This window comes from Stegodyphus dumicola, chromosome 3 (genome assembly GCF_044657685.1).
Source record: "Stegodyphus dumicola isolate Sdum_Otavi_A_Nest chromosome 3, ASM4465768v1".
NCBI classification, from domain to species: domain Eukaryota; kingdom Metazoa; phylum Arthropoda; class Arachnida; order Araneae; family Eresidae; genus Stegodyphus; species Stegodyphus dumicola.
In genome coordinates this window covers 15,718,456-15,738,974 of record NC_140770.1, presented here as the reverse complement: position 1 = coordinate 15,738,974, position 20,519 = coordinate 15,718,456, and the positions used below count along the sequence as shown (strand labels likewise).

The 20,519-nt window shown below is 31.3% G+C and overlaps 1 protein-coding gene across 2 annotated transcripts in view; it reads left to right on the top strand.

The window, feature by feature from the left end:
- LOC118190868 (dual specificity protein phosphatase CDC14C-like) overlaps nt 1-20,519 on the top strand; it is a 405,013-nt gene that overhangs the window by 332,238 nt on the left and 52,256 nt on the right. For both annotated transcript variants that reach the window (XM_085812594.1, XM_085812595.1), the window contains exons 5-10: nt 298-377; nt 5,904-5,970; nt 10,967-11,029; nt 15,106-15,193; nt 18,707-18,937; nt 19,082-19,220. In XM_085812594.1, coding sequence (XP_085668720.1) covers nt 298-377; nt 5,904-5,970; nt 10,967-11,029; nt 15,106-15,193; nt 18,707-18,937; nt 19,082-19,220 — 668 coding nt within the window. The remainder of the gene's footprint in view (nt 1-297; nt 378-5,903; nt 5,971-10,966; nt 11,030-15,105; nt 15,194-18,706; nt 18,938-19,081; nt 19,221-20,519) is intronic.

Here is a 20,519-nt window from a genome sequence, read left to right as displayed (position 1 = left end):
CAAATGACAAATTTTTAATTAGATTTAGTAAGGTTTATTAAATTCGATAACTATACAAAGTCTTTATTTTATATATTTTTACCTGATCCTCTGTACCTAATTTCTGTCTTTATCTTTGACACTTGATTAATATGTAAAGATTGTTTTTGGGGGAGGGGAGGACAAAGGAACAAGTAAGTTATTTGATTAATTAAAAAAGAATGTATAGTAATATAAATTAAAATTAATGTGTTATGGTTTCAAATTATATCATTATAGCTTGAAACATTGATTTATTTAATTTTTTGTTCTTTTTAGATCATTCAGCATGGAAAATCCCCTGAAGAAGCATATAGACCCCTCATCTTTGGTGGTAGTCCACCATTTCTTTCATTTAGGTATATAAATAATTTGAAATTTATGTGATATATGATATGTAATATATTTACGAAGATTTGGTATTTTTCTGTTGTCAGGTTCGGATTCAGAAATTTACGTATGTGTGTGTGCGTATACACGTATATGCACACATGCACATATACATATATGCATGCATGCATACATATATTTTTAAATCTAGTCTGGATAACAAGAAAGTGTTGAAGCTTTTATTAATTGTTTATTTTGAACCTTAACTTTAATCTTTTATTGAATATAGTAGTAAAAAATTCTGAAAATATTATTATTTAATTTCTGTGCATTATAAAGTGATACTCGGCAGATTTTCCCACATGCATAAATATTTACTTGCATTTGTAAATTTTAATTTCCAAATGGATATTTTTTAAAATTAGAAGTTGCAAAAACAGGAATTGTGTGAAAAATTCTGAAATGTGTAACAAATGTATAGGCCAGAAACAAATTTCTAATTGTGATGATTCCTAACTCCTCATGATTGCTCATTGGTTTTGTTGTTTTACACATTCTGGAATTGAAATGAAAAATTTAAGTGAAATGTAAATGAGAAAACTAGAAAATTAATTTAATCATGCATATTTAAATAGAAATAATGTTCAATATTTATAGGAATTGTTTAAATGATTGACTAGCAACTGTAATACATGCATCCTAATAACAACAGATCTAATTTATGAGATGCAGATGATTCTACTGAAGGCTTTGTCTCTAAAATTAGCAATTGCTTTGTGCAAGTATATGACATACCAAGCATATGCAGGCCACATAGTCATTATTATGATGCTTCTATTATGTATATATTTCTGTGTTTTTCTGTTGTTAGGATCGGATTCAGAAATTTACGTATGAGTGTGTGCGTATACACGTATATGCACACATGCACATATACATATATGCATGCATTGCAGGGATCAGCGCAGAATATAGTATTAATTCCTTAAGAATTCCTTGTAAGTGCAATCAACCAATAAAATAAAAAGAAAAGCTAGAAGTATCAGGTTATAAAACACTTGCCATTTTAGGAAAAATCCTTTTTTTCTGGGCTCTTGTTCTACCTATGTACACAGTAGTCTGTATTTGCTTTAAGAAATATCAGAGAATTTCACCGATTTGGCATCTGTACTACTTGGGTTTTGCACACAAACAAAACAGACATTTGCTATGGCTTAGGTGGGTTTCCACATAAATATTTTTGGGTGACATCATGATTTGCCTTTTGCCTCGTAACTATTTTATTGACATACTGCTTTTCTTCATGAATACTTTTTCGCAACTTTTCAATAGGAATGTGAATAATCAGAAAGTACCACTATTTCACTGTTAATATAAAGTATGTTGCGATGGAGTCAACTTCTTAACTGCTTTATCAATATCATAATTACCAACTTAATATTTATGGAAAGTAAAAAGAATATAAGAATACCACTGTCTACCTACATTAAGCTGATCCCTGCAATGCTTCTGTATGTAGGCGAAAAAATTCAAAACTATTTGGGGGAGGGGGAAGTCAGTTTTAGTGAGATTCATTACTTTATTTAATGTTTTGGTAAGATTTTTCTGCTGTCTGTGCTTTTTTTAAACACTACAAGGCACAGGTGCCACAAAAAGGGGGGGGGGAATCAGAATATTTCCAGTAAATAATAATAATAAAAAAAGCATCAGTATCTGCAGGATAAGAAAAATCTTAGAAATAATTCTATTCTTCTCTAAAATGAAACTATCCTGGCACATATCCACCAAGAACTCAATCATTAGTTGGTGCACTGTAATTTATGTACATGTGCTCAAGATAAGGTTTTCGGTTCTTGATAAATCAAAGTGTTATGTATATATTATTTATGTACAAGATATGTACATTTATATATGCATGTGAAATCATAAATTAACTGTGCACTATAAGTAGTATTATTAATTTTAGCTTTTGGCTTTGTTTGCATATTTTGTCTCCCCTTGCAGGTTAAATGTTAACATGTATAGTTTTGACTAGTTCATACTTGCCAACTTAAGACATTCAAAAATCAAGAGATTGTTCGAAACGTCAAAAATACTTTTTAAATGATAAAAAAATATTTTTAATAATGAATTGAAATAAATATCTGAAAGCTCAGTTACTAATTCTTAAATGCAAACAGTGCAAAAAAACTTACTTGTAAAAAACATCTTTATTATTTGCATCTTTTAACAAAAAATAATACTTTTAATCAGTTTTCATACAAATGCTATTAATAGTGGCAGACTTTGCTTTCATTAAGAAACTTCATAATTTTCTTCATAGCAATGGCCACATAGGCCTGCTTTTGCTGATGTGTCATTACTAGTGTTAGATCTAAATTTAGTCCTTGTTTTCGTAGCAACACTGAAAACCCTTTCACATTCTGCATTACTATGGAGAATTGTCAGAATGCCCAACATTATTCTAGACACTATACTTTAAACTTCTATCAGCACCTTTCAGTTTGTAAGGTTTATCCTAAGATTTTAACAGTTATTTAAGTTAAAGTTTCTTTCCTATCTCTCCTAATTTCAGCTTATAATTTGCTACTAGAGTGTGTTTTAGAATCGTGTTTAATGCAAATGAGTAGAAGTAGTATTTAAGTCGAAGTTCCACTGATTTCGGGAGAGAGCATCAGAGTTTCTGACTAGAGTGCATTTGCCTTTTGGCCACATCTCTCTAAGCCAGAGTTTTTTTAAACTGTGGGACGCGGGACCTCCAGCAGAGGGTTGCCAAAAATTTTAGCAGTTGTGATATTTCTTTAACTTACTATAATAATTTTACAATTACCAAATATTTTTACACAATGTATCTGAAAATAGATAAAGATATAGAGAAAGAAAAACCAAAAAACATTTTGATGCATTCTTTTTATAATATAAACGTTCATTTTACTTGCTTTGCATGTGATACTGTCCATTTCGTCAATTCTTATTTAAAATTTTCTTATTGTTCTATGTCTTAAAATTAGAAATTAATGACTTAAAACTGCAATAGTATATTACAGTTCAAGTGAAAAAAAACTGGCAGTTTCACTCATGTGTCGCATATGTGCAATGCATATGGGGTCCTACAAAATTTTCGTAAATACTATGTGGGGCCCTGGGGTTGCGAAAAAAAGTCTCAGTGATAAAAAAGGGTCGTGACTGAAAAAGCTTAAGAAGCCCTGCTCTAAGCTGCTACTGTGCTCAGCCTTGATAGCTTTTTAGCTAATTCGATATTTAGGGGCCAACTAATTAGATTTATGTTGGCTTTGGCTACATATCTGTAGTTAAACATTAGCTAAGTTCTTATTTCTTTCAGGAAAAAAAAAATTCTACAACTACTAGTTGTGGAATGTTTTTATATAATTTACACTTAGAAGGGTTATCTACACATGCACATATAATTCACACTTGGAACGGTTATCTACAATCCTGGAACAGCGTTTTCGAGGCAGAAGCATTAGCCATAACAGTGGCTATTGAATACACTCTGGCTTCACCCTCTCCTTTCATCACTATTTACTCACACAGTATGTTCACTCTTCTGGCAGTCATAAATCATAACCACTTCTCTCCACTCATTGTCAACATACAGCATCTTCTGCAAAGCAATGCCCATAAGCATGTACAACTGGTATGGGTCAGAGCACACACAGGTCTGATAGGCAATGAAACAGCCGACAAACTTGCTAAAGAGGCAAGTAGCAACATAAATGCAGAGGAAATCAATATTCTGGCACCTCCCTCTTACCTGAAAAAAGGAGCTGCTTCAAAAAGCTACCCTAAAATGGCAACAAGAAGGGGACTTAAGTAATACCGAGAGACATACATACGATTTCTTTCCAAAAGTTAACCCTCAAAGACATGTGTCTGTCCCACAAATCACCAACTTTGTCACGGGCCATGGACCATTTCCTGTTTATTTCCTTTGCTTTGGCATTTCCAAAACTGCCACCTGTGTCTGCGGAGCAGAAGGCTTCCCAGACCACTACATATATCAATGCCCACTCACCTACGTCAGTGCTTCAGCGATGTGGACACTCGCAAACACTTTATTACACAAAATCGTGTGATTGTGCATAAGATACGTCAGACTATTATCATGATTGCAGCCTTGGGACATGACATCTGCCAGGTCATATAAGACTTTCTCTCGCTCAGCTGTCTCTTTCCCATTTCACTACTTATTTTATTTTTTTTTTACCTATTTTCTACTTATGTATTTTACATTGTGCTATTTATTTATTGTATTACTTTTATGCTTTATGTTCTCTGTTATATTTACATGCATTGCAATATGTGTGTTGCACACTCTGTCCCCAAATCTGTAGCCATTGTAGAGCCACCTAGCCCTTGTAAGGCCATGTTTCTCACCCAACTCCTTTAATTCTTCGATAGGCCCACCAGCGGCCGAGCGGTAAAGACGCTGAACACTGGTAGTTCGGTCCGAGGTTCGAATCCCGCGAATGGGCTGGCTGCAAGGGCGTTTTCGTGGTTTTCCCCATGTGTAACGTGTATACGAGCCAGTTTCCCTTAGAAAGTCCTCCACGAAAGGCATCCCTCCCCTTAGGCAGATAGCCCTAGTGTGCTTTGCCATAATTAAATACACCACCTTAATTCTTTGATAAGCACTGGATATCGGAGGACGAGGGGCATGCACTTGCTTACCTCTGGTAGACACCAAGTGCCCCAGTTCTCCCTCACCTGTAGAATGTTTTTCCTCTCCCTGATAAATTGTTGTTTATTAATTGTCATAATAATGAATAATAGTAATGCATGTAAATTTACACTAAAATTAAAATGAATTTTTAACATATTTGAAGGAGGAGAAAATAGGAAGGATAAATTTAAAGTGAAACCAATAATTTACTCGCAAAACTTACTCTGTATGAGCTTAATTCAAAACTTACTATGTATAAACAAAAAAGGAACTGTGAAATGTTTATTTTAGGAGAGGGGGGGGAATTGAAAACTGGAATTTTTTTTTTAGTTTTTTGCTTATGATAAAAATTATCTTGTTAACTCGCTTTGATATTTTTGTATTATCCTGTTGACCACTGGCCAAAATTTTGGCAATCGTCGGCAGTCACCAATCATTACTGCAGAATTCTAAATGACACAGTTGTCTATAATTTGGGCTAAACTACACTACCTGGCCAGTTGATGGGCTAATACATAAGTACCTTTGCTTTTTTACATATGTACCTTTGCTATCAGCACTCTCAAGGTTATTATTTTGAGGATTATGTAATTCTTTTGTGTTATTATGTAGTATTTATAATTCCATGACAAATTTAACTCCCACTTGAAGTCCTCAAATTTCCTTTACTTGTAAAGTTTCAAACATGGTTGCTATTTATTAATTATTTTACTACTTGCCAGAAATATATTGTGTTGTATTTTATTTGGTCACATTTTATTTTATATATGTATGTAATTTATTTATTTTGTTAAGAGGTTACCTTTTCGTTCTTATTTTATTTTTGTGAGTAAAATGAAAAATCAAATTTTTTTTTATTCTGTTTTTGTAGAGATGCATCTGTTGGTCCTTCTACATATCATCTAGGACTTTTGGATTGTTTTCGTGCCGTGAAAAAGGTAATTAAAAATTCAGCATTTATATAGAAAATTTTTATTTGGTCTACTGGAAAGTTCTGTACATTTTTGGAATAAGACAAAATACAAATTATACTTACAGTCAATAAACTTTATTAACTTTACTGTATTAACAGTAAATAACTTTATTAAATAATATAATTGCCATTATTATTAATGACTTCTTGCCAGCATGAGGGTAGTTTGTATGTCCCATTTTTGAAAAATGTTATATCTTTTAATGCGAAAAATTGAACCAGTACTTGTTTGATATCTTCTTCATTTTTGAATTTTTTGCCCATCATAAAATTTTGTAAGAACAAAAACAATTGGTAATTGGAGATCTTAATTCCGGGGAATATGGTGGATACGACAGAATTTCCCAGCCTAGTTCTACAATTTTTTGACGAGTTCCCAAAGCAATATATGGCCTAGCATTATCCTGGTGCAGTATGATGTCTTTCTTATTGAACACTGCCAGCCTCTTTTCTTGGACTGTAGTCTTTAAATTATCCAGTTGCTGACAATACTTCTCCGAATTGAGCTTTTCATTTGGTTTTAAAACCTCATAATGTATTGATCCTCGAATGTCTTACCATATGCACAAGATTCTCTTATTCAGAGTCAAATTTGGTTTAGAGGTGGAACAGCTAGGTTTTTCGGGCTCACAATATGCCCTTTTCCTTGCAAGTAGGTAATCCACTTTTCATCCCCAGTTATCCATTTCAAGAACGGCTCGATTTTGTTCTGAACTAGCAGAGATATGCATATGACGAGTCAATTGTCCAAATTCTTCCGACTTGTGATTCATGTAGTACCTATCTCGAATATTTCCACACCAATCCTATCTTCTGAATATGGTCCAATACGGTTTACTGAGCTGAATTAAGCCTTTCTGTGATTCCGATGTTGTCATAAAAGGATCTTGCTCAAACATGGAACTATATCATATTATGATATTTTCTTTATAGGCATACACAAAATAAAGTCCGAAATTCAGGTCTGATAACCGGCATGATCTACGATTTTCTGAATCTTCCATCTCCTCCTTTCCCCCCTTTTCTTAATTGCCTTTTCCTTGCCGTGTGTGAAAACGTATTATGATACTCGTGGAAAGGAAATGCACAATAAATTGATTTTTGTTCATATTAGCTAAAATTTGTTTGCCATAAAACATCATTATCTGCAATAATATTGAATCATCCTGTATATTTTAGCTGTAAATAACCTGCCGGCTAGCTAATTGTGTTTTCATTTTCAACTTTAAAATGATTACAAGGAGCAGCATATTTTTTATCTTATCTTAGCTCTGGGCACAATAAGTATGTAGCTACTGAGCGCCGCCTGAGATAACCACTGACCTGACTTTGTTGTAAAAGTCTTACAGTGTTATTAGTCATCCTGGCAGAAGGGAATGTTTCCTCCGTGTAAAAATGTAAATTTAAATATTACATGGGCATACAAGGCCTATTTTTATACTACTGTGTATAAGCATAGATATGTTGATTACATTGTCTTGTACAAGTTACATAAAATCATGACAGCTACATGTACATTTAAACATTATCTGAATTCATATTTACAATACTTTTACTGAGATAATCAAAGTAAACTTGTGTTCTAGGTGAGCTATTTTTCTAGTGTTGAATTTTCAGTTGTTGTAGTATTTTGAATTGCTATTAAAATTATGCTGCAAAGATACAATTCTCAAGGGAGGGGAAGAATTTCTTAGTACCTTCCTGAGCATAGCCTGATTACCTCCTCTATTTTAGTTTTTATCTGATTGTTGCTGCAGGTATTCTTCGCCCATTGCGGCCAGTATTCACTGCCTGGCATTTTTAAATGCAGTTTTTCGGTTTGTAGGCAGTTGAAGAGGAAGTGATCTGCATCACCTACCGCACCACATTCACACAATTCTGATGCTCGTTTGCTGAATCTCTTAAGATAATGTGGAAAGGGACCATGGCCAGTTTAGAATTGAGTTTGTGCTCTGCTGTATCATGTATTAACTGAGCATGTAACTTTCGGAAAGAACTTATAAGTTCTCCCTGTGCTTTCCCTTTCCCATCTTTTCTGCAATTCTTGTAAAAGGCTATTGAGCGTGATTTTTTTAAAAATAGGACTGCGGAACACTTACTGCATTTTTCGATCTACTGGAGTCATTGGCTGCGAAATCTTGCGATGATTTCTTTGAATAAACTATTTTTCTTTTCAGTAAAAGAGTAAAAACTATTTTTCTTCTCCATTTAATCCCCATGGCAATTCAGAATTTTACTGCTTTTTAACTTCCTTGACAATGCACATCATTAATCCCTATAAAATAATGTTTCAGCCAAAAATGGCACTTCTAAAAATATGTCATTTAAGATGAACTTCCCCATCTCTTTCCATTTATTTACACCATTATACATGGCAACACTTGTTTTACATTTATTTGAAAGTTGCCAGAATTAGCTGTAAACGTTCTGATTAGAGAACTAGAGTGTTAAAGTGTTTTTCCACTTTTGGCTCTTTTCCATTCAATATACTCAACAGGTAAGATTTTAATTATAGTGGGTATGAATAAGTTTATTTTTTCACAATGAAGAGTTAAAAGTGATCAATTTGTGACTCTTTTGTAATATTGTTATGCTAAGGTAACTATGGTTTTCCACTTTCAGTAAATAATTTTTTTATAGTTTGTATTCACAACAATTTTTATGAATTTTTTTTTAGCTCATTATCTATCCTCTCAAGATTAAAAAAAATGTTATTTTGTAATAATGATCTTTGCTGAAGGGAAGGAAATTAAAGCTTGTATAAAGACTGATGTGAAAACTGATTTATATTAATCATCTTTCGAAAAATGATGAAACAAAGATTTTCTCTGAAAAATATAGTGCATTTATATATTATCCCATTGACCGTGAAAGTTGGCTACCATTGCACCATGGAAATTGGCAGAAATCCTGCCAAAGTTGCAAATGTTGTTCTTGTGGCATTCTGAAGAAACTAACATTTCTTTATTTAATAAACAATCAATCTTCAACTCGCTTGTTTTTTCCCTTGTAAAAAAACTTCCATAGATTTCTTTTATTTTATTTGGCCTTCAATTTTAACAGAAGCTGTATTTAAAACGCTATGAGTATCCCGCAGACAATTGTTCCAGTCTATTACTGCATTGTCGGTCATATTCAGCTAACCATATCATATCCACCGATACACACTTTTTTGGTGGTGTAGCATCCCATAACTTTTAAAATAATTCACTACTAGGTTCTCCGTGGAGGGTAGATCCCAAATTTTAATAATTTTTTTTTAAATGCAAGGCAAAATACACCAATGACAGTTAATTTATGTCTTGTTCATAAAAACAAAAAGTAACTGATCAAGAATCATGCAAGGTTACATCAATAGAAAGCGCAGATGTTATGAGTGTGTTGTTACATCATGCTTATCCATAACTGGGGCTAAATCATGCTGTTTGAAACAATTTCATGGTTGTCAGGATAATATTTAAGTACCAAATATTGTTTTAGAGACATAAGATTGTAATATGTATATCAAAATGTTGGGATCCATTTTGAGGCATTCTGCCAGTGAGAAAAATACAATTTTCATACATAATTAGTCCAAAGGGGTTTTATCCCTGAAGGATTATTGTTTTCATTCCTGCATTGGTTCATTATAAATGTCTGTTTCGCTTTTCAAACTGTTGCCACCAAATGTTAGAGTCCTGCATTATAGAATAGAAGAGAAGTACGCCAATGTGACAATTAAAATCGCAATAACAACCTTGTATTTAGCGTACATATATTAAAACACTCAATTGATTTCAAGGGCAGCTCTCCTGATGAGGAGGAACCTTTAGCTGCCCTCGAAATCGATTGAGTGTTTTAATATATGTATGCTAAATACAAGATTGTTATTGTGATTTTAATCCTGCATTATATTTGAAGAAATTAAATAATGAAAAATTGGCATAAATGTATGCATATTTCACACATTGTGATAAAACAACGGTAGACAGAGCCATCCAATTTTGAATGACGTAATCCTATTGCGAATATGGCCAATGTGGAAGCCCAAATATGGAATTTGTTTTATTATCGATTTCATATTTTGTAAAACTTTAACAAATTTTTGATTAACAAACTCAAGGATTTGAAAGTGAGCAATGGCAACATTGTACAGAAAAAACATTTTTATCTTAATCTCGTGAGACTCTGTATCAGAAATACTAAAGGATATGCTCAGTTTAAAACTATTTTACGATACTGCTTTTGAACTGAATTTTATGGTTTAAGTGCAAAGGACATGATATTTAATAAGTAAAGGTAACAGACAAAATGTTAAAAAAAAAAAACGCCCCTTTGGATGTAATTTTAAATCTGAAACCTTCAGATTTTTTTCATTTTATTTTTTTTAAGTTTATTAAAAATTGAGAGCTAGTTTAAACATGCTGAGCTTCCAATTAAAGAATTTTAGTCATTTAAAAAAGCAAGTTATTTTTATGCATCTCAATTTTTTGTATTTCTTATAATTCATATTATTTTTCCATTTATGAACATTTTCTGCCCTTAAAATTACTACCAATTTCAATAGACTACTACCAAAATGATTAACTTCCTCCAGAAAATTTCTTTATAACATTTCAATTGAATATCATTGTTACTGCATAATATTTCATCTGGCAGTGCATTGATTTTCAAATTATTTGTAGAATGCAAAAAATTCTGCACGACTTGCAGAAAAAATCATGCAACTGAAATTAAATTCATTAAAAAGCTAAACAATGTTATTTTACAATATTTAAGTATCACAGAGAGAATGCAGCATTATTTGTATAAGTAAATCATTTAGCCATTTATAAAATTATTAAATATTTATGCAAGTCCTTTTTTTCCTCAATTTCGAATTTTAAAATCTCTGCTTTATAGATTCTTATTGTTGCATTTAAAAAAAAGAATATGGTACAATATTGTTGTATTCAATAATGATAATTAAATTTATTTTGCAGGCTTTGGTGAATGGTTTTTTCAACTTTGAAAATTTTAATCTTGAAGATTATGAACATTATGAGGTACAAAAATTGTATTTATTTACTTTAAAGTTAAATTTATATTCTCAGTTTTAAGAGTTTAAAAAATAATTTTACGTTTTTCAGAAATAATTAATTTTTGTGTTTATAATATATCATTTAAAAATTTTATTGTGTAAATGGAAAACTAGTATAGCTCTTTGAATTATTTTATTACATTATTTAATATTTGAATATTTAAAAATTTGAGTTGTTTTATTCCAATAATAAAGGCACAATTTTGTACAATTCTTTACTCTGATGTTATCTGATACAGCCTGATTTTTGATATTAGGTGGAAGTTCGTTAAAACTATACATAAATAATGGGATCCCAAAATAATATGCTTAGTAACAAAACTGATTCTTCAAGTGCTACTTTGTGTTTATAAATAATACTGCTTTGATACAATGAAAAGCAATTTTGCAAATCAGATGTAATCTGCATATCTTGTAAATCAGTGTGCATGTGCAAAAGTAGGTATACACCTATTATTCTTATTTTTAATTCTTAAGAGGCTTTTGCCCTGATTATACATCATAGAATTAATGAAGAATTTCACAATAGTTTGTTTAGTCAATAAGGGTGAAGTCATTAACTCCATTCACTCTTATTTGCAATGAGAGTAAGCATTTTCATGGATTTATTTTTTTTGGACAAGATAAAATATTTGTAATTAATTTCGTTCAGTTTATACAAAAATACACCTACTAGAAAATGCATACAAATATAAAACTTTGTGGTAATGTACACTTAATTATAAAATGTAAACTATACGAGTGTTCTAACCCTCTAAGTGGCCAAGTCATATACAGTACAAAGTCTGTAATCCAGACGTCCATAATCTGGACCACAAAGCTACAAACTTTATGCGCATGTGCGTTTAATGTATAACGGACGGTATAAGCTAGTCTAAAATTAAGGCATTTCAGTTAATGTTGCAGACTGCGCTGTTCCTTAATCTTCTAATTGGATCTGGCTTATTATTTTTTGCAGACTGTTAGAACAATTATATAAAAATTAAGCTTAAACTTTCGATTATGTCAAAAAGGGTTTCCAATTCTGGAGCTGCCAAAGAATCTACAAAGCGAAAGCATGTTTCGATGTCCATTAAACAAAAAGTGGGAATTGCTGCAAAAAATGGATAAAGGCTCCATCTCAAAATTATGTGAGAAGTACGGCATTGGAAAGTCCACTATATATGACACAAGAAAAAGAAACTTTTTGAATTTTTTGTGGAAGCATCTTAAACAACTTACATTAAAAGAAATGTTTAATAAAGTAAACAAATAAATATTAATCTTTTTTTTTTTTTTTGCAAATTTTGATATCCTTTAGATCATAATTATTCTTTATTTCATAAATTACGATTTCATATTTTTAATTGCATAATTTCTGCATGCCATCTTACCAGATTTAAATTGATAATCTATAATCCAGAAAAACCCCTAATCCGGAATCGCCGAAGTCCCGACGAGTCCGGATTACAGACTTTGTACTGTATAGTTCAAAGACTTTGTACTGTATATGTTGTTGTACTGTATACAGACTTTGTACTGTATATGTTATGTTTGTACTGTATATGTACTGTATATATGCCAGCCTTGAAATGTGTCCAGACAATTAAGCTAGTATAAATATTAGAAGACAAAGAATCAAGGTACTAAGCAGGAGAGTTATGTTGATATTATAAACAAGAAAATACCATACTCATGGTATGTTTGGGAAGTTTATACTTTTGTGCCACACCATTGATTGCTTAGAGATTTAATGCTGATATCAAACTACCTGAATTTACAAGAGATGCTTGTTATAAGTTGGAAGACAAATATGTTGATGTAAAATTTTAAATTTATCAAAACTGTAGCTTTAATTTGGTACAAAAAATTAATAAAACTCTATTGATTTTTAAGGCAATTAGACATGGGTCTCCCTCATTCAGGAGGAGGGAAAAATAAATCAAAATGGAAGGAACAGTGACTGTATTTATATTGAAAACAATCAGTGCAGAAAAGCAAAGTGCAGAACATAGCAACATCTGTAAAGAAAAATAGAATGGCAATAATCTGCTCTAGAAAATTGCCATTAAATGTGAAAAACTAAGATATTAGAATTCTAAAATAGCTTTGAAGAACTGAATTGCAATTAATGTTAGTAACTAAATGAAATAAAATTTTCTGAATATAAAAAGCTACAAGAAAATCCAAGTCACTAACTGAAAAAGTTTTATGGATTATCTTTGCAGAACCAAAGTCAAAACTGTGTTTAGAATTTCAGCTATCAATAGCTATTGAAGATTTTTTTTATTTCTCCTTTTTGAACATAAGATTTATGTTCCATGATGTGGAAATTTAATACTCTTTGACTTTGGCTAATCTCTAATGACACTGACAAGATAGGCATTAAATTCCCCAAGAATAAAATCAGATGTAAAAGTTCGATAAAGGAACCGAGAATACATACCTTAAAGTTTCTTCTTCCAATTTAGTAAATGAATTTGCAGATGGCGAATATCTTTGCTGAAATCCCAGTCGTTCATGAGAATCCTCAACAATTATCTAATATTTGAAGCATTAAAGATACAAGCACATTTTCCAATGTTTTACAAAAAATATACTGCGCTTACAATATCCACTTGGCTATGATTCAAAATCAAGATTAGATTCTTTTAGATCAGCTTAGATTCCTTTAAAGTCACAGTTATTATACCACATGCGGCAAAACATTTTCGACAGTCAGAGATGGAATCTTTGAGAATGGAAAAATGAATTTTAATTGCTATCTTAGAAAATATCTGAAAGTTGATATTCTGCACAATCCATGTATTTTTATAGATGATAGAGGGATAAAATGGGATGATGACAAAATTAATGTTATTTCTAGCTACCAGAGCAGAATGTCATTTCTAACTACCAGATACAAGACAGGTAGTTAGAAATAACTATTATCGTTGATGACAAAATGAAAATTTTAACATGGCCATTGATGAAGCTTTTAAAAAAACTTTTTGTCTATTTATTAATTAGATTGACTTTTGCTGTGAGTCAGAAACAAGTTGTTTAATAATGCAGAACCTAGTAAAATAACCTTAATTAATTTGCTAAATGACAAGGGGTTATATTACATCCTTTGTCAGAAATGTTCCAGGAAAAATGTCGTAAAAAATAGAAAATTGCATTTACCAAGTAATGATCCTAGCTGCTATCAAAGTAGCCTCTTGGCTATCTATACCTAAGTGCCAGTGTTTCTGGATGTCTTGGAAGCAAGCTGGGAAATCTTTAACTGCAATGCTTGCAAGCTCATTTCTCACTGACAGTTGGATAATACTAAGACAGTTGGACAGTTGGATTAATACTGCAAACTCAGAATTTAAAAAAAAAAAAAAAAATATTCCTGGAATTTTTCTGACGATGGATGTATATAAATAGAAGGCTTCTTCAATGAAAAGTTTTTCCATGTAATTCATTATCGTGCTATAATACTGATACTAGATTTTAATGTTACGAATAGCATTGTATTTCTCTTTATGCTGTTGAACCAGTAAGCAAAAAGTCATGGTTTACATTTATGTATATATATATATATATATATAGTACAAAGTCCGTAATCCGGACTCGTCGGGACTTCGGTAATTTTGGATTAAGGGTTTTTCCAGATTATAGATAATCAATTTAAATCTGGTAAGATGGCATGCAGAAATTATACAATTAAAAATATGAAACCGTAATTTATGAAATAAAGAGCAATTATGATCTAAAGGGTAGGAAAATTTACAAAAAAAAAAAAAAAAAGCTTAATATTTATTTGTTTACTTTATTAAACATTTCTTTCAATGCAAGTTTAGTTTTTTGTGCTAAACGCGTATGCTTAAAGCATACAAAAAAAAAGTTTGTGGCTTTGAGGTTATTATGCATTTCCACACATATTTAACTAAACTGCAGATATAAGGAGATTATTTTGTTCAGCTACTTATTCCAATTTTAATTGTATTTTAACTTGAGTTAATATTTCACAGTTTATTTACTTAAGTATTTAAAACTAATTTTAGATTTAACTAATTATAGTTCAAATTTTTATAGCGTGTTGAGTCTGGTGATTTGAACTGGATAGTGCCAAATAAATTCATCGCCTTTTGTGGACCTCATCCCAAGAGTAAAATAGAAAATGGTAATTATTTTAGATTATTATGATTGTTTAATTGTTTAATTTTTATTATTATTATTATTATCAACATGGTGATAGTGAAAGAACTGATTTTTGAGGAAAGATTAATGATATTATTTGTATAAAAACTATAACCTGCCAAAATAGCCCATGACTAAAGAGTCCCAACAAAATAGCCCCAAACTTAATGGCGCCGACAATATAAGCTCGACAAAATAGCTCCAAAGTAGTAGCTAAACCTAGTTATATAATTATATAAAATTAATTACATTAAAATATATTAGTAAAAATGAATTTTGGCAGTTGAAAATATTTATTAAAAAATGCATTTTAAAAATTATATATGGACATATTAATAGAAATTCTAAATGTGGTTTGGCAATTCTATACAAGCCTTTAAGGTTTTTATTCTTTACCATATTCTTTACAAAATTACATTTCATATGTGTGTTTCTGAGACAATGCTTATGGCGAAAAGTGCAAGAACTGAATTTGGTGGAAGCTTATGTAAATAATGAAAATGTGTGTGTTTATATAAAAATGTTAGCATTGAGTTTTGTACGAGTGCATGATATCATCAGAGTATATGAAGAATTAACACAAAATTTCCCAAATGAACTAGACCCGCATTATCAATTATTGGGAAGATATGTATATAGGCCAAGTAAGATGCAACCACCGAGCACAACCATGATTTGCAATGCATGTGTGGAATGCTTATGAGTGCATAGTCAGTGTCTTCTGAGGTCAAATAATTTGGTAGAAGGGTGGCATATGGCATTCCAGCATGTTGTAGATTGCCATCATCAATCCCTCTAATGATCCACTGATCATTTCCAAAAAGAGCAAGATATAGTGGAAATCTGCTTAACATGCCTACCTGAAGATATTTCCAACATAGGTGCTAGTGAAACTAAGTATCCCCAACTGAATCAATGCCTGGAAGCATTAGTAGAAAATTATTCAAATATGGAACATATGGTCTTTCTTCTTAATATTTTGTGGTGATGGCGATAAGGAGCGTGCCTTGCGCCCTCCGATAAGTGTGGCAACCCTAGAGGAGAAGTTTCTTACGAGTAGCGAGCAGAGCGAAACAGGCCGGCTGTCGGGGAGTGTGCGCGAATTTCTGAAATAAAGCTTAATTTTTATTGTGCACTATGTCTTGTTAATATTTATATTAATGCAGTAAGAACATAATCTGTGATATGGAATTCGAGGATTGGTGGTAAAACATATAGGAAATCACCATAATTTCACATAACCTCGAAATGTAATTTTTGTAAATAATGTGGTAAGGAACAGAAACCTTAAAAGCTTGTAGATAATTCCCAAATCATATTTAGAATTTCTATTAATATGTTCATATAAAATTTTTAAAATGCTTTTTTTAATAAATATTTTTAACTGTCAAAATTAATTTTTTACTAATGTTTAGTAGTATATTTAGGCTTAGTTATTACTTCAGAGCTATTTTGTTGAGGCTATCTTGTGGGGGGCCATTTAGTTTGCGACTTGTCTTGGCCAATTTTGTTGGGGCTGTTTAGTCATGGGCTATTTTGACGAGGTACCTTGTGTTATAATTTATATTTGTATGAAAAATATTTTAAGAGCATCAGTGTCTTAGTTACAGTCCTTACTATATAAGTAAAGAAATGTTACTTTTCTTTGATTTTGAATATGTAACTGTCTCTTTTTCCTGATTATTCTTTCGCTATTCTAAGTACTACCCATTTTATGCTCCTTTTAGTTCGTAAATCATTTTGATTTCTCTACTTTTAATTTTCATCTCCTTCCCTTTTTAAAAATTGTTTCTGTATAAATTTTATTGATCGTAAGAAGAGACTGGCAAACCAAAGGTAAAAATATGCATATGTCAATTTTGAGTGTAGCACCATCAACTGTAATATCTGAAAAGAGAAAAACTGAGCAAAGTTATCTTATGATCGATATTTATTTTTCAAGTATTTTGTGTTCATTATTGAAAAATCTTATGGTAATTTTTGTATATGTTCTCATTATAATTTTTGCTCAAATTTATATCAGAAATCTGACAAATCTAATCCCGATAAAAATCCACTCTTACTGGCATATAAATGAGCAATATTGTTACATAATATTAACAATCAATTTTTTGGTAAAACTATTCTGCTTAAGGGGATAACTTCACCACAATGGTCTTGTGGGGAGAAATAACCCTAACCCTAACCCTATCTAGTAATTAGGTATTAAATGAATGTTTGAGAAAATTATTAAAAAAGTTTTTTAGACCTCTCCTCTTTTGTGTTGTCACTGGTTCTTTACAATATACTTCTTTGCTAATTGTTTTATGTCGATGAAAATTACATGTATTATCCCAATGCCATTTAATGGTTTTTAAATGTGCTGATCAATTTGCACAGGAAAAAGTCGGTGTTGCCATTAAAAAATTTTGAAATTTTTTCAAATTTTATGGTTTACTAAAGTCTTCAGCTTCCAGTTTAATGAATTTTCTGACAAGTTTGGAATATTGTGGCATAAATTATCACCACACCACTAAGACTATAAATATATACATATTCTAGATTAATATTAAATACTTAATATTACTTGATCGTGTTTACAAGCAATGCCTGAAATACAAATTCAGTTAATAGTGAGGCCTATATACTGTCTGTTTATGAGAAGAATAGCTCCAGCCACAGTGTCTGACAGGTGGCAGTCGCTATAGCAACAGGACTAGTATATTCCAATAGGGGGGAACCAAGTGTTGCTTTATTGTTACTTTGTTTTTGACGACTGTCGGCTGAGGAGAAAACAGTTTATCATTCGTCTTCAAGACACCCCCTAAAGGCAGTGGGTCAAGGCCTGTTTCTGTGGCAACAGACAGCTGCAGACTAACTTGCAAGAGCTTTTCTTATTGATAGCCTGTATATGTGTGTGAGAATTTGGTTGTATTTTTCATTCAAGATTACTTTCAGTTATATTCCACATAATTGCAAGATTTTCATGTGTGATTGTTTTTTATCAAAATGTAGACTAGCTGTAGTTTCTTAATGCAAAAATTTAAAATCAGATTATTAGAGTAATATAAGGTGCTGTTCTATTATTGGGACCAGATTCAGAAATGTATGAATGTTTGAGTATATGTATATTTGTGTATTTGTATATATGTGTACATGTATACACACATACATTCGTGCTTACGTATGTACTACATGCATACATGAACACATACATCCATACATGCATGCATTTCTGAATCTGGTCCTGATAACAGAACAGTACGTAACATAATGAGATTAAAATCATTAATAAATCTAGTATTATTAAAAGTAAATTAAGCTGAACAATCAGATGGCTTATAAATGAGCAAGTGAGGTAGTAAAATCTATTAACGTGTATTAAAAGGGCTGAGAAAGGATACAGCTGAGTCTGAGCGATTTTTAATCGCAAGGATTTTAGAATTTACTACATATCATTAAAGCAGTTTGTTGTGGAATATAATAATAAAGGGAATCCAAACATTTTTTATTTCAGGTTATCCATTACATTCTCCTGAATCATACATTCCATACTTCCGCAAGCACAATGTTTCTACTATAGTAAGACTGAACAAAAAAATTTATGATGCAAAGAGATTCGTAGAAAATGGCTTCGATCATAGAGATTTATTTTTTGTGGATGGGAGTACACCGAGTGATGCCATAATGCGAGAATTTTTAGATATAGCCGAGAAAGCTAAAGGTGCCGTAGCTGTACATTGTAAAGGTATTTATTTTCTGTATTTTAAGAATAGAATGAAGATTTCATAATAATGTTTTTGATGTTGTGGCATTTGTTATTTGCTGTAGTTATTTTTAATGATAAATAATTTTAATAACTCAATAATTTTTAATTTCTCTTTTTTTAAAGCTGGTCTTGGTCGCACAGGGACATTGATTGCATGTTACTTAATGAAGCACTATAGGTTTACTGCTGCTGAAGCCATTGCTTGGATTCGAATATGTAGGCCAGGATCTATAATCGGTCACCAGCAACTTTGGCTTGAAGAGTAAGTACTGATTTCAAACAAAAAAACACATCTTCTGCATCTATATTTCAAGCTACATTTTAAATGTTCATATAACGTGCACCCAATTCTTCATGAAGAAATCTAAAAGATACATGTGCTTTCTTATCTATTGAGGTTGCTTATTCGATCATTTGTCCTAGATTTTCGAACAATGATTAACCTCATTTACAAGTGATAAGGGAAAACTATACATGTGGGTTAAATGTTTGAGGGAGTAAATATTCCGGCAAAGAGGGTGGATTGTATTCAGCTCAGATGTCCAAAAGAATGCTATTGTAGAGCATTTCCAACCTGAATGAATTTGTGGAATTAGGAGTTAGATGTTTTCTATTTCTGTAGTGCATTTGAAGACAAAATTTGGAAGTAAAAATCAAAGGCTTTAATAAATCACATTTGCTTTAGTTGAAATATAATTGATCTAAGGCTTCTTTTACAAGAAAGAATGGTTCTTGCAGAAAGAAACAAACATAGTGCTGGCTTTAAATACAAAACCATTAATTTTGCAAGAGAAAATGGAAATTATGCTGCAGCAAGGATGCTTGGTGTTGGTATAAGATGGAGCAGATAATAATTATTTATTTTTGGATCAAAATAATAATGATAGTGAAGATGAAACAAGGAGCAGATGATTATTTATTTATGGGTCAAAATAATAATGATGGTGAGATGAAACAAAATTCGATGATATGCCGGAAGATATAATAGAAGACGAACATCACGAATTCTTCATGTTATCCAATAATGCAAATGTTTAATTTCATAAGATGTGCTGTTTCTTTTAAATAAGCAGCTTTTGGATGCGTGTAAAAAATATAATTTTTTCTATATTTTTAAGCTATCATTTTTATGTCCAGCATTTAATGCTCAACTGTAAATTTTGGTCATATTTTTTGTATTAAAAATGGGCATTATATATACCAGAATATATGGTATTTAAAGAACAGTACAAACAAGATTTTTGAAAAATTCCTAGTAAAAATACTTTTTATTTTAAGAAATAGTATTTAATTTACTTGCGAGAGATAGTTTTCTTCCCTCTTTTATTTTTTTTTTCAAGTGCATGAAAGGGATTTAATTTAATAGAATGAATGTATTATTTTGATCTAAAACATGTGAAAGATCTGTGTTATTGGATGAAAACATATAAAACTGCTTTTTAAATGTTTTCATCAAATGCTGAATTCTTTGAAGCCCCAGTGGACAAAAGAGACTTTCCCAAGTGTTTTTCAACGACTTAATTTTAGGCATTTTCAAACAGATTATAAACTTACTCAGATT